Raw genomic sequence first — 13,835 nt, forward strand, 5'->3', positions numbered from 1 at the left:
AGTTACAGCACACCCAACTCAGCTTTGTTCTAAAACAAGCTTGTCCAACTCACAGCCCGCGAGCCACATGTGGCCCAGGACAGCTTTGAATGAAGCCCAACACAAATTCATAAACTTTCTTAAAACATTATGATATTTTGTTTTTAGTCCATCAGCCATCATTAGTGTTACTGTATTTTATGTGTGGCCCAAGACAATTCTTTTTCTTCCAATGTGGTCCAGGGAAGCCAAAAGGTTGGAGACCTCTGTTCTAAAAGATTACTGGATTTTGTTCTGAAAGATTAAGCGCAGTAGGAAAACTGTAAGTTTCAACTAGTTGAGAAATCTAACCAGGTTGATTGTCATTTGAACATAATACTATTCTAAAAAAAAAATCTGTCATAATACTCATCAGTGTCTTACAAGAATATAAACTCTACTTGCCTACCTTCGATCCATTCACTATAAGCTGTCACAGAGAACTTCTGGCCATCCACGGTATAAAATTCTCTTTGGGCAAGAGCCTTCCCGCCACTGCTATGATTTTCATAGTTTCTCACAGATTCATTGCAAGAAGTGCTTCCACCATCAATGACACCAACTAAAGCCCAAGCTTGCCTAGAAGGAAAAAGAGCATGTGCATTTGATTACTTGTCATGGTATTCACAAAATCCCTGACAAAGATGTTATTACAGAGTGCCGTGTAATTCTCATATTTTGTTTTTGTCAATCCCTAATGGTTTTTCTATATGAGGTTGCAATTCCAAACCTTGACTGCACCTAGTTTTCCTAGAAGGAAATGCACCTAGTTTTTAAATACTTGTTTGTCCAGCTCTGTAATAGGTGAAAGACCGATGACTACAATTTCAATTAATCATTGACTTACTTCCTCAATACCCATCCATATCACACATAACATTCTGGCCAAAATCCATTTACCTTCTTTTAAAACGATTATCACCTGCTCTCTTTTAAACTATCCATTCTATTAATACAACGTTCTCAAAAATCTAATTGCATAATAGAATTACCTAGGGAGTTTGAAAAATGTATCAATGCACAGACCCCATCCCAGATAAAGGGAATCATGTTAATTGCAAAAGGTTGGGTCCAGCATTTGTATGTTTGTAATAATTTATTTTTATTTTTTGGAGACAGAGTCTCACTGTTTTTAAAGTTCCCAGGTGACTTGATCGTGCAGTTAAGGCTTGAAAACCACTGAGTTTGGGCAGTGGTTCTCAAACTTCAGTATGCATCAGGATCAACAGGAGAAAGGAAGGGCGTGCTGAATTAGATTGCTGGCCCCACTCTCTCAGTTTCTGAGGTGGAACCAGAGAATTTGTATTTCTAACAGGTTACCAAATTATGTTAATGCTGCTGGTCAGGGCACCATACTTTGAAAACCCCTAAATTAGAGACCAGAGGTTAGAGTAGTAATCATCAACCTTCAATAGCCTGGGAGTCTTATCCTTCTTCCTGACATAATTGATCTAAGGAGCATCCTTCGTGTCAAGATTTTTTAAAGTCTCCAGTTAGGCAGGCAAGGTTGAGAACTGAGTTAGACTTTTTTTTTTTTGAGATGGAGTTTCGCTCTTGTTGCCCAGGCTGGAGAACAATGGCGCAGTCTTGGCTCACCGCAACCTCCTGCCTTCCGGCTTCAAGCGATTCTCCCACCTCAGCCTCCCGAGTAGCTGGGATTACAGGCATGCGCCACCACGCCCGGCTAATTTTGTACTTTTAGTAGAGACGGGGTTTCTCCATGTTGGTCAGGCTGGTCTCAAACTCCCCACCTCAGGTGATCAGCCTGCCTCGGCCTCCCGAAGTGCTGATATTAAAGGCATGAGCCACCGCAGCCAGCAGAGATTTCTTAACATTCCTAAATTAAATCAAAGCTGTAGAATCACTATCCAACAGATGTTAAATTTTATATACTATATGTCTATTTGTTGAAAGCAACGTGTTTGAAAACACCATTATTTCTTTTTTCTTTTTTTTTTTTTTTTTTTTGAGACAGAGTCTCGCTCTTGTTGCCCAGGCTACAGTGCAATGGTGAGATCTCAGCTCACTGCAACCTCCACCTCTGGAGTTCAAGCAATTCTCCTGCCTCAGCCTCCCAAGTAGCTGGGATTACAGGTGCCCACCACCACACCAAGCTAATTTTTGTATTTTTAATTTTTAGTAGAGACAGGGTTTCACCACATTGGCCGGGCTGGTCTCGCACTCCTGACCTCAGGTGATCTGACCTCCTCAGCCTCCTAAAGTGCTTGGATTACAAGCATGAGCCACCGCACCTGGCCTAAAAACACCATTATTTCTGATACTAAATATCTGAGAGACATGCTCAAACTTGTGACCAAAAGCAATCAACACAGAGGGACAATTTTTAAAAACCAGAAAATCTGCTTTAAGACTCCTGGTTTAAAACATGAAAAGAAAAATGTCAACTTCCTACTCTAGAAAAAAAATAACAAATGTAATCTGTGTCTGACAGATGGCTGGATATTCACAGATAAAAGTTAACCAAAGCATGCCTACACCCTTACAAATTCCACAGCCGCCCCTGTATGGATTAGCTACTCTTTGGACAACAATGCTTTGTAGCTTTATTTATCCGCTTGATATAGCAGAAAGAATCAAATAAAGAATGTCTCAATATATTATCTCCTATTTGAGAGAAGAAAAGAGAGGAAGAATATCACAGGCTTCCTTTCTTTGCCAGGACTGCCTCAGCAACTATCAAACAATGTTCTTTCTCTCCTATTGACATTATCTCCAAAACACTCCTACTTCCCTCCTCCACTTGAGGGAAAATTTCAACGCACCAGAACATTATCTTCAAAGGCCTATGTGTTTATGTACATTAGAGATAACGTCAATGCAATGGAACGCTGGCAAAAGATCACAACTCTAATTCCTCTATGAAATCAAGAGCAGGGGCCGGGCGCGGTGGCTCAAGCCTGTAATCCCAGCACTTTGGGAGGCCGAGACGGGCGGATCACGAGGTCAGGAGATCGAGACCATCCTGGCTAACATGGTGAAACCCCGTCTCTACTAAAAATACAAAAAACTAGCCGGGCGAGGTGGCGGGCGCCTGTAGTCCCAGCTACTCCGGAGGCTGAGGCAGGAGAATGGCGTAAACCCGGGAGGTGGAGCTTGCAGTGAGCTGAGATCGGGCCACTGCACTCCAGCCCGGGCTACAGAGCAAGACTCCGTCTCAAAAAAAAAAAAAAAAGAAATCAAGAGCAATATTTTAAAAGGAATTTAGAAACCAGTAGGGAGAGGAACCTCAGAAAGTCAAAATGGTCACAGCTAACGATCATGCAAACCTAGAAACAACAATAGCATGAAGAAATCGAAGTTGTAATCCCTGGTATTACTGGATAATGAAACAAAGTAGGTCTGTAACTTTGAAAAGATCATGCTTCCACTCCTAGGTTTATATATTATAGAAATATATGCACATGTACATTAAGGGATGGATCAAGGAACATTTAGGGAAGCAATTTTATAACAGGTCCAAACTGGAAAGCCACTCAGATGGCCACCAATAAATAAACTGTGGTATATTCAAACAACAGAAAATAAACAGCAAAGAAAATGAGCCTCGGCCGGGCACACGGCTTATGCCTGTAATCGCAGAAATTTGGGAGGCTGAGATGGGAGGATCACTTGAGGCCAGGAGTTTTAGATCAGCCTGGTCAATAGAGTGAGACCCCATCTCTATTTAAAATCAAAAAAAAAAAAAAAAAAGAAAGAAAAGAAAAGAAAATGAGGCAGCACTACATGCAACAATATGAATAGCATTCAATGATGTAACACTGTGCAAAGAAGCCGGACACAAAATATAATATACTGTCAGCTTCCATTTATATAAAGTTGAAAAACAGGCAAACCTAAACTTTAGTAGATCCCAAAATTCAGAAGCATGGCTTCCTTTGGTGGGGAAGAGAGTGATGAATGCATAGCAGAGGGGAGGAAGGGAACTTCTGGGCTGCTGGCAATGTCCTATTTCTTGACCTGGGTAGTGGCTACACAGGCATCACATTGCGGCAACTTATTAAGCTCTACATTCTTACTTTTTTGTTTGTGTATCATATTTCAAAAACAAAAAGAAAAAAAAAAAAAAAAACAAGAAACCCTTTGAGGTTTTGCACATGGAATTCCCTAGGTCTGAAAAAGCTTCCTTCTCCACTGTCTACACAGCACGCTCCTGAACTTCCTTCAGGTCTCTTGCCTTTGGGGAGCCTGTACTCATTCACTAGGCCAATTTAGAGGCTGCTTCTATTAATACTGACACTCCCATTACACCCTGTAACTGCAGCATATCTCACTGTAGGATCATCATCTATTTAGGTCTCTGTTTATCCACTAGATTAACCAAGGGCTCTGAGACAGTGTCCTTTCATCTAAGCATCCATGGGTATCCAGCACTTAGCATCTCCTAAATATCCCCTACATGAATAAAAGGTATTTCTAAAATGTTACAGACTGTTTTTCTTCACTAATTTTTGTCTTTCTAGCCTGCTCTAGAATTGCTATAGGTAATACCCCATTCCAACAATCTACCATCAAAGGAAAAAACAGTAACTAGATTATTATGGCATGTGGGTTTTGAGGTCCTCTTACTTTTTCCACCACAGATATTCCCTGACTTTACTAAGAGCATTCAGCAGAATTAAAAGCTTCTATTTTTTAAATGAAATGTTAGGCCGGCTACTTCCCCTAGACTCAGAACTGCATTAGGAAATCATGGTTAATTAGAATATGGCACAAGAAGGCTGGGCGCGGTGGTTCACGCCTATAAAGTCAATGTTTTGGGAGGCTGAGGCGGGAGGGTCACTTGAGCAAAGGAATTTGAGACCAGCCTGGGCAACAAAGTGACACCCCCCACCTACAAAAAGTTTAAAAATGAGACAGGTGTGGCAGCAACTGTTTGTAGTCTCAGCTACTTGGGAGGCTGAGATGGAAGTATCACTGGAGCCCGGGAGGTTGCAGCTGCAGCGAGCTGCGACTGCACCGCTACGCTCCAGCTCAGGCAACAGAGCAAGACCCTGTCTCTAAAAATAAAAATAAAAGGAATAGGGAACGAGAACCATAAATAGCAGAAATGAATTCCACTATCTGGATGAATTTCCTAGCCCTTTAACTTTTTCCTTCCTCATATATGCCAGGGGTCCACAGACCTGTGCCAGTCAAACATGCAGATTCCAATCAGCCTGCAAAGGAGTCAGAAAAAAGAAAGAAAAAGAAAAACAGCATATTCTACCCCCTCAGGCTTTTAAGACAGGTTTAGAACTTAGCATGAAATTCTGCCCTAACCTTTAAACTCATAAGTTGCCTCAATTAGCCTGAGTTTCATATGATCTTCAGAAGGTAATGAAAGGAGGAAGTATCTTCAGAGGCAAATTATCCTTAAACTGCCTGACTGTTTTTCAGTACCACGCTTCTGCTCTCAACTTTTCACAAGCCTGGCACTCCAGTTAACAAAGGGCTTCGTAAACCAAAGCCAAAGAAAACAGCTTTTGTATGCGGTGTCCTATCCTCCAGCCCCATGTCTCAAAGCTACCAGACATGCAGATGGTACAGTGGCCCTTCTGATGCCTGAGTCATGCTGTGGCTGTGGCTTCTTTCCCCACCCTCACTCTCTTCTCACACAGACACGGGCAAGAAGGTATGCCTACCTGTAGCCCAGTCCTCGGATCAGTTCACTTCCCAACCGTTCCTGGATCATCTGGATGGTTCCTTGTAAGAGGCTTTTAGCGGCTGAATCCCCGACAGCTATGGCAACAATCCGACCTGGATCCTGGAATCTCAGAAACTCCTGAAGCCGCCTGCTCTCATTGTGGTATTCGTGGGTATCAAACCTCTCACTTTCCAAAATTTTGGCCGTGTCTTGGTCAATGACCCTCACATTGAGGCCCCGGGAAAAGTCCTTTTCAAAGGTGTAGGACCCAAAGGGCAAGCCTGAGGAATTCAGGGTCCTTGCCAACAACGTCCACGATGTCTTCCGTGCCCCGTGTAACTCCAGTGTCCCGCCAGCTTCCACACCAATAAACTTTTTGCCAAATATTGGCATACTTTCACCTTCATCTGACTTGCCATACAAGGTAATTGTCGCTTTGGATTTATAGCGGCATTTTTCTGCTCCAATATGAAGCGCCCCACCATCCTGGATCAGGATGTAATGAGTCCTCAGAGTAATATTTCTGGATCCATCTTTATTGTCCCCAAATACAAGCAGTCCTGCAGGGAATACCAACCTGTAAGCCAACTTCTAAATCATCTTTCTGAGATGCAAGGAAATAGATTTCACCTTAAGGTAAAGTACACTTCCGCAAGTAAGTCAGAAAAAAGAATTCACTAAGAATCTGCTTAGAAAACTAAAGGAAAAAACGAAGAGTTCATATCTTAATATACTCTCAATGCCTATGACTGTAAATTTCAACCCATTCACTTTACAGGTTAAATCATTTCTCTTAAAATTACCTAAGAGCCTACAAATCTGAATCTTATTTTTGTATATGTTTACTCATGTTAACTCTCTCATCACTCTCAGAATTGTGACAAAAATTTAGCTCTGAGAGATCACCTCGCTGGAACTGTTTCCTTGGCTATAAATCAGGGGTCTTGATTTGAGTGATACCTAAGGTCTAAGCTCTTCAATTCTATGGTTATCTCTGGATAAATTCTCTGGTTTTATCTCAGGAACTTTCCAAATATCCATGGTTGGAGTGACAACCACAAACTAAAGGCTATTCTGCCTAAAAATAGTTTTCTACATAAGGAACATCAAATATCCCCCACATTAAAGAGCAACCTTGCAGTTCCCATAGGTAGGAACCATTACCTACCTCCATCCTGAATGACTATAGAATGCACGGTGGCGTCTGAGGTCAGACGGAGCATATCTCCCTCCTTGATAACAACTTGCTTTGCAGAATCTTGTCCTGGATCCCAGTTCCTGAGACGAGGATTTTGATCTGGGCAATTTTCTATAAACACATTGATATTCCATCCAACCCATTAAAATGCAAGAATAATATAACCAACTCTAAGCACGACCACTATTTACTGCAGATCTGCAAGAAATGTGCTAACATATGTTGATTTCCTGCCATTAGAATGGAAATCCCACGCCTTCCCACCAGCAGAGAACCGTCTTACCCTTTAATTTCTCCTCACATTTCCATTTTGAAGTATTACCACAAAACTAAATTGCTAGCATCTAGTTCAGGACAAACTTCACCAAAAAAAAAAAAAAAAAAGTTCCCCTGAATCATCTACTCTGGAAATAAACCAATAGTAAGAGGCAAAATTATACATTCTCCTGGGATTCACACTAGAAAGCTGTTTTAGAAAAGAAAATATGTTCACAACATCCTGGTAAATCAAAAACGAAAATTGCTAAATACATTGATCAGGTCTTCACAATTTCTTTCCTGTACATGGTGAACAATGGAGTAGGTGCTGATAGCACCTCTCTCCAAGACTGAGAAACATCGCTATCTTCAGCCATGTGCACCCTCCCACCAAAATGAAAGAGGCAAGTGGCTAAAGACATAACTTCTCATTTTCAGAGATGAGGAAATTACAGGTTAGAGAAACCAAAGGTTGCTTAGCAAGCTCAGTGATATGCAGGTTTCCCCTTTTAGAAAATGAGATTATTTACTTGTAGTGTTCCTTTACTGGAATTAGAACTTGCCTCTTGAATAGGTATTATAATAACAAAAATATAAATGTATTTAATTAAAATAGTCATAGCTATTTAATACATGAAACCTTTAAGGTCTGCCATAATTTTGAAGAGGGGGGAAAAAAAAATCACGCCTTCAATTTTGATCAACTAATGGCCAAGTATTTGTGGAGCATCAATTTATCCACTCTGTACCAGATATTTTAAAATTTATAAGGCATAGAATCGCTCACATTTCCTCAGAGTTTATATTCAAGCTTTGGAGGGAAAAAACACCAAGTATGAAATAATGAAATGCTGAACAATATGGTAGTGGGTCAAGGTTCAAAAGACCTCAGGCAAAGGAGGCATGGGGCTGGAGTAACTGAGGCAGCTTCATGACACGAGACCTGGACACCAAAGGATGGGCAGTATTTAAATAAAAGTATCATGAGAACGCTAGTAAGACAAGTATCCCTTGAGATCCAAGTAGTCCATTTGGTTGCTCAGAATTCCAAGGTGCCTGTATTTAAACTGAGCAAAGGTAGGAATAAGCAAGATATGCTTGAAAACCATATGAAGAAATTCCTTTCGTTAAGGTGGAAGGTACATGTTTAGGAATAACATGAGAAAAAGTAGAGAGGTAGGGTGCTGCAGAAAGGTATTATTCTATACAGAAAAATACGATTCCTCATTTTGAACTTACATAACACTAAGGCAAACATCTTCCTGTTTCTGAGCTCTTAGGTTTACGCTTTCTCTTATTAACCACAGCTAAAATTAGTCTCTCCAGTTATATCCTTGGCAATTATTTCATGGAATTAGTTTTTCTCACAGCAGTATCATAACTGTTGATATTTAATGCTTCTGATAAGTCAATGAGTATCACTATTATACTAAAAACAATCTTTAAGCTTTTCTTCCCATCAAAGAAACAAAAAAACTCTTAAATTTGTTTTAGCTTAATAATGAGGATTCCTTAAACTTTTCTTCTACCTCCCCTTTCCCATAAAACATCTAGCTGAAATTCTCCATAGTGTTATAACAAGCACTGTACCCAGCTACAAAGAAGGAAATCCAGTCTTTTGAGATCTGGAGCCTACTTCAATGGTTATATAATTTCTCTTAATTGTTTTTAATTATTCCCCAGGAGAGCATGCTTCATTAGAACCATCACCAAAAATTCCAGTCTATTTCCTTCCAGTAAAATGCACTTAATGAGAAAATGTGTGGTCTGTACAAAGCACTGAAAAATAGCTCAGCCAGCCCCATCTTCCCAGCTACCCACTTGTAGAGCAGTGAGTGTATTATCAAAGTTATGTAACAGCAATAACCACAGTCAAGCTGACCCTGAAATATTTTAGCATACCAGATCTTTCCACTGATGATCTGCACTTATACTGCCAAAATGTGAAACTAAAGAATGTTGATTCAAGGAACCATATTAGCAATGCCCTGTTTTAGATGGACTATGAAAACACCAATCAAAGCCATAGACTTCAGCTCTGATTTCCCACTAGTCTAGCATCCCTTTACTGCAGAATAATTGGGAAGTATGATTCAGCACAGTGAACTTGGTTATTATGAATCAGCATAGAGAACTTGGTTATTCTGCTGGGAAAAGGAGAGAGGAAGTCATATTGCATGCGATGGAAATCAATGTTATAAGTTCATAATGTGGTCTACTAGTTTGGTCCATAAGGATATTAATGTGCATGTCTCTCTCATTTGAGGTTTATTTTCTTAGAAGTACTAGCACTACCTCTCCCAGAACCTTAAAATGTTTAAAATCCCTTAAAAGCACCCAGGAAAACTAAATAATAAAATATTTGTAAGTCTTATAAGTAGTAAAATCCCTCTGAACAGTTATACCCACTTAAGGAAGAATTTAACTTGACAAAAATCTGTTGTAGACTTTGTTTAAAAATGCAGACAAATATGGTACGCAGTCCAGGCTATTAAAAGTCTGCTTCTCTCTTCATAGCCCTGAGCCCTTTGATTTTAGACAGATGGATGGTATTCTTTTATGAGGTAATTCTTTGTTGGTATTCTATTAAGGCTGACTGGCAACCAACTTCTTCAAAACTTTTCAAAATATTGATATATCATTAACTTGAAAAGAAAATACCATTTAAAAAATTAAAATCTCCCTGCATAATATTTAACTATGAAGTAATGATTGATTTTTAGATAAAGGTGTCAGAACTTACACATCCTAAAGGATACTTCCCTTCTGGGATACATATTGTTACTCAAAAATATTTGAAGTTTTTCCTTTGGAACTGCTTCCCAAGCCCATTTCAAGCCACAAACACAAATCTTATTATTTTTAGTCACTTACTTAAAAAAAAAAAAAAAATCTAATATAGTTCACTATATTTATGACCAAAAAAAAACTTGCGGCCGGGTGCGGTGGCTCACACCTGTAATCCCAGCACTTTGAGAGGCCAAGGTGGGCAGATCACCTGAGGTCAGGAGTTCGAGACCAGCCTGATCAACATGGTGAAACCCTGTCTCTACTAAAAATACAAAAATTAGCCAGATGTGGTGGCACTTGGTTATAGTCTCAGCTACTCAGGAGGCTGAGGCATGAGTACCCGGGGGGCGGAGGTTGCAGTGAGCCAAGATCACACCACTGCACTCCAGCCAGGACAACAGAGCAAGACTCTGCCTTAAAAAAAAAAAAACCAAAAACAAAACTTGCAACAGTACAAAAATCATACCTACCATAAGAATTTAGCAAAGGTTCTCAAAGCATTTCCAAAAGAGGTGCTCCAAGACCTCCTTGAACACTGGAACAAAGTGGCACAATGGACAGGAAGAGCAACCATTTAATCATTTCCAACAGATTACTGAACAATTGTTCTCATTCATAAGAAGTGACACCTCATATTACCTAAGTGCATATTAGTAAGCTAGGGTCAACTTAATTTTTTTTTTTAAGTATTCTACTATTTCCTTCTCTTTTGTCTTCTAGAATATGTTCTATGTGCATATACACACACACTTACCATCTGGAGCATATTTTGAGGATATTCCTAAAATGATTGCAAGTGCAATAAAAAATGAGAAACTAGTAATAGCAAAACAAATGAAAGTATTTTTGTGTCTCTTTTGCTTTTGACTTTCTCTCTGGGCTTGCTGTTCTTCAGGTGAGAATGCGAAGGTTGCCCGGTCTTCTCGTCTGACGGAGGTAAATTTGGCTGAAGCTTGACTCTTTGGAGGAGGAGGGGGACGCAATGGGACAACCTTCCCTGGAACATAGCCAGATGAGTGACGACTGTTTCCATTCTGAGGTTGGAGGAAAGCAGGGGAGTGTCCCCTGGAATCAGTGGCATACATGATATACTGTTACTGTGAAAAGAAAACAAATTAAACTTCAGTATGTGTAAATTCTTTTAAAATTTCATTTATTTATTTATTTATGAGACAGATTTCGCTCTTGTTGCCCAGGCTGGAGTGCAACGACACGATCTCAGCTCACTGCAATCTCTGCCTCCCAGGTTCAAGCGATTCTCCTGCCTCAGCCTCCCAAGTAGCTGGGATTACAGGCATACACCACGATGCCCAGCTAATTTTGTTTTTTGTTTTTTGTCTTTTTTTCAGTGGAGACGGGGTTTCTCCATGTTGGTCAGGCTGGTCTCGAACTCCCGACCTCAGGTGATCTGCCCACCTCAGCCTCCCAAAGTGCTGGGATTACAGGACCATGACCTGCCTTTAATTTCTATTTTTTAGAGACTGGGTCTCACTATGTTGCCCAGACTGAAGTGCAGTGGCATGATCATAGATCACTACAGTCTCGCACTCCTGGGCTTAAGCAATCCTCCTGCCTGAGTCTCCCGGGTAGCCAGGACTACAGGTGCATGCCACGATGACTGGCTAATTTTTAAATTATTTGTAGAGATGGGATCCTGCTATATTGCCTAGGCTGGTCTGAAACTCCTGAGCTCAAGTGATTCTTCCACCTCAGCCTCGCAAAGTGCTGGGATTACAGGTGTGAGCCCCACTATCCAGCTAGAATGTATGAATCATAAATTTTTTTTAAGTACTCTTTTAATTGTGTTAAATATACCATAAACTTACATTTTAACTATTTTAAGTGTATAATTCAATGGCATTAAGTACATTCACAAAGTTGTGTGACCATCACCACTATCCATTTCCAGAACTTTTTCATCATCCCAAACAGAAACTCTATATTCATTAAGTAACTCTCCATTGTTCCCAGCCTCTGGTAACTATCATAATGATTTCTTGAAAAGATCAAGTCAGCTTACATCGCTGATCTCATAAACCATGCTGACAATCACCTGCGTTACTTGGGTTCTAATGTCACTCCTCCTCAACCCCGGCTACACGCTATAATCACCTGCTAAGGTGAATGCTCAGTGCGCCACCCCTAAACAATTAAATCAGGATTGCTGTCCCTGGGATCTAAGTATCTGCAGCTTTTAAAGGCTCTCCAAGTGATTCTCATCTAGGTAAGAGCCGCTGTTCAATGCCAACTGTTCTCAATTTTCAGTGTGGATAAGAATCATCAGAGAAGCTTGCTAAAAATCTAGATTCCCGGCCTCTTTGCCCTGTAATTCTGGCTCAGCTGGTGCAAACAGGGCCCTGGAGTTTACATTTTTAAAAAATATATCTTGGTGACCCTGAAGCAGGTCACACTTTGAGTATCATTATTCTAAGCTCTTCACATTGAAGCTAAAAGTCCGTGTGTCATGAGGACCCAAAGTGGCCCTAAAAAGTTCCAATAGATAGGCACTCGTGTTTGGGTGTTTTAATTTCCCCCCTAGACTTATCTGGTGACTAAGTAAGTTAAGTATTACTATCCGTGTTATCACTTAACTGTATAGACTGTGAATTCATTTAGTGAGAAAGTCTAAAGTCTATCTTATCTCTTTAAATCCTCGAATTTTGTTTGAAAAAACAGACATTTAAATATTATGGTTAAGATGATAAAAATACCTAACACAATTAATGCCTTATGTGTATTAATTCATTTAACATATTTAATACAACAAATCTATAAGGTAGATGCCATTACCCCCGTTTCACACATGAGAGAAACTGAAGCCCAGAAAGGTTAATTAACTTCCTCAAAGATCACACACTTAATATAGAGGAGAACCAGGACTTAAACCTAGGTATTTTTACTCTAAAGTTCAGGCTATTAATTTACACCACTGTGTCTTTCCAAACAATTGAAAGGCAAAGAATGAGCTTTGCAAGGGTGTCACTTGAACTCAGGGTGCTGAGTCTGAAAGGCATATTAATCTTCTCAGGAATTCGTCATACAGAAGTTTAAACTATACATGCTTCATTTTTAACAGAAGCTTACACATAAAAACAAGGAAATCCTTTTTAATTTTTTACGTTCTCTATAAAGAGCAATTATAAGTTTTTGAATGAAAGAATAAGTTTTGAATGAGACCTTACTCTGCTATTTTGCCGGGAGGGAGGGAGGGAGGAAGGAAGGAAGGAAGGAAGGGAAGGAAGGGAAGGAAGGGAAGGAGGGAAGGAAGGAAGGAAGGAAGGAAGGAAGGAAGGAAGGAAGGAAGGAAGGAAGGAAGGAAGGAAGGAAGGAAGGAAGGAAAGGATTCGTATTGCAATGACTGTGGATAAATATATGGTGTGCCTTATGGCTTCAGAAATATGGTGTTTAACCTCTTACATCCCTTCCTTAACAACTAGAGCATCTCAGAGTCACCTGACTTCATTCAATACCCTTACAATTAATCCCCTTCATCTTCTGCCAAACAGTGAGTAATATTCTAGTCATAAAGGTACTTCCAAATTGCTCTAAACTATCAGCAAACCCATTAAACACAAAATGGTCATTAGAGAAGCCACCAGCAAGCAATTCCCAGGACCCAAACGACCTGGAAATTAATGGGGGCAAAAAGAGAATCTCATCAGGAACTGATGCTGATTTTACACGGGGCAAAGAACAGTCTTAGAGTCTGTGCGTCTGTCAAGAACGCTTGGTTTGTGGGGTTTGATTTCTGAACAAAAGTAATTATTTAGATGAAGCTCAAGCTTCATGACAAAAGAAAAACACCATCATTCAAGGTGCTATTGAAGAACTGCTGCATGTGCCAAGCAGCAGACCAAAATAATGGAGACATCCTGCTGGAACAAATGAAAGAGTACAATAAAGACCCCGTTATGATCCTCTCTGAAC

General features: G+C 40.1%; 1 protein-coding gene across 3 annotated transcripts in view; it reads right to left on the reverse strand.

The window, feature by feature from the left end:
* CEMIP2 (cell migration inducing hyaluronidase 2) overlaps positions 1–13,835 on the reverse strand; it is an 85,876-nt gene that overhangs the window by 56,193 nt on the left and 15,848 nt on the right. For all 3 annotated transcript variants that reach the window (XM_025359908.1, XM_025359909.1, XM_025359907.1), the window contains exons 2-5: positions 10,663–11,005; positions 6,831–6,971; positions 5,661–6,222; positions 428–597 (exon numbers count right to left, since the gene is read on the reverse strand). In XM_025359908.1, the coding sequence (XP_025215693.1) occupies positions 428–597; positions 5,661–6,222; positions 6,831–6,971; positions 10,663–10,993 (1,204 nt within the window). In that variant the 5' untranslated portion in view covers positions 10,994–11,005. The remainder of the gene's footprint in view (positions 1–427; positions 598–5,660; positions 6,223–6,830; positions 6,972–10,662; positions 11,006–13,835) is intronic.

The sequence above is a fragment of the Theropithecus gelada genome, chromosome 15 (assembly GCF_003255815.1).
Source record: "Theropithecus gelada isolate Dixy chromosome 15, Tgel_1.0, whole genome shotgun sequence".
Taxonomy (NCBI): Eukaryota; Metazoa; Chordata; class Mammalia; order Primates; family Cercopithecidae; genus Theropithecus; species Theropithecus gelada.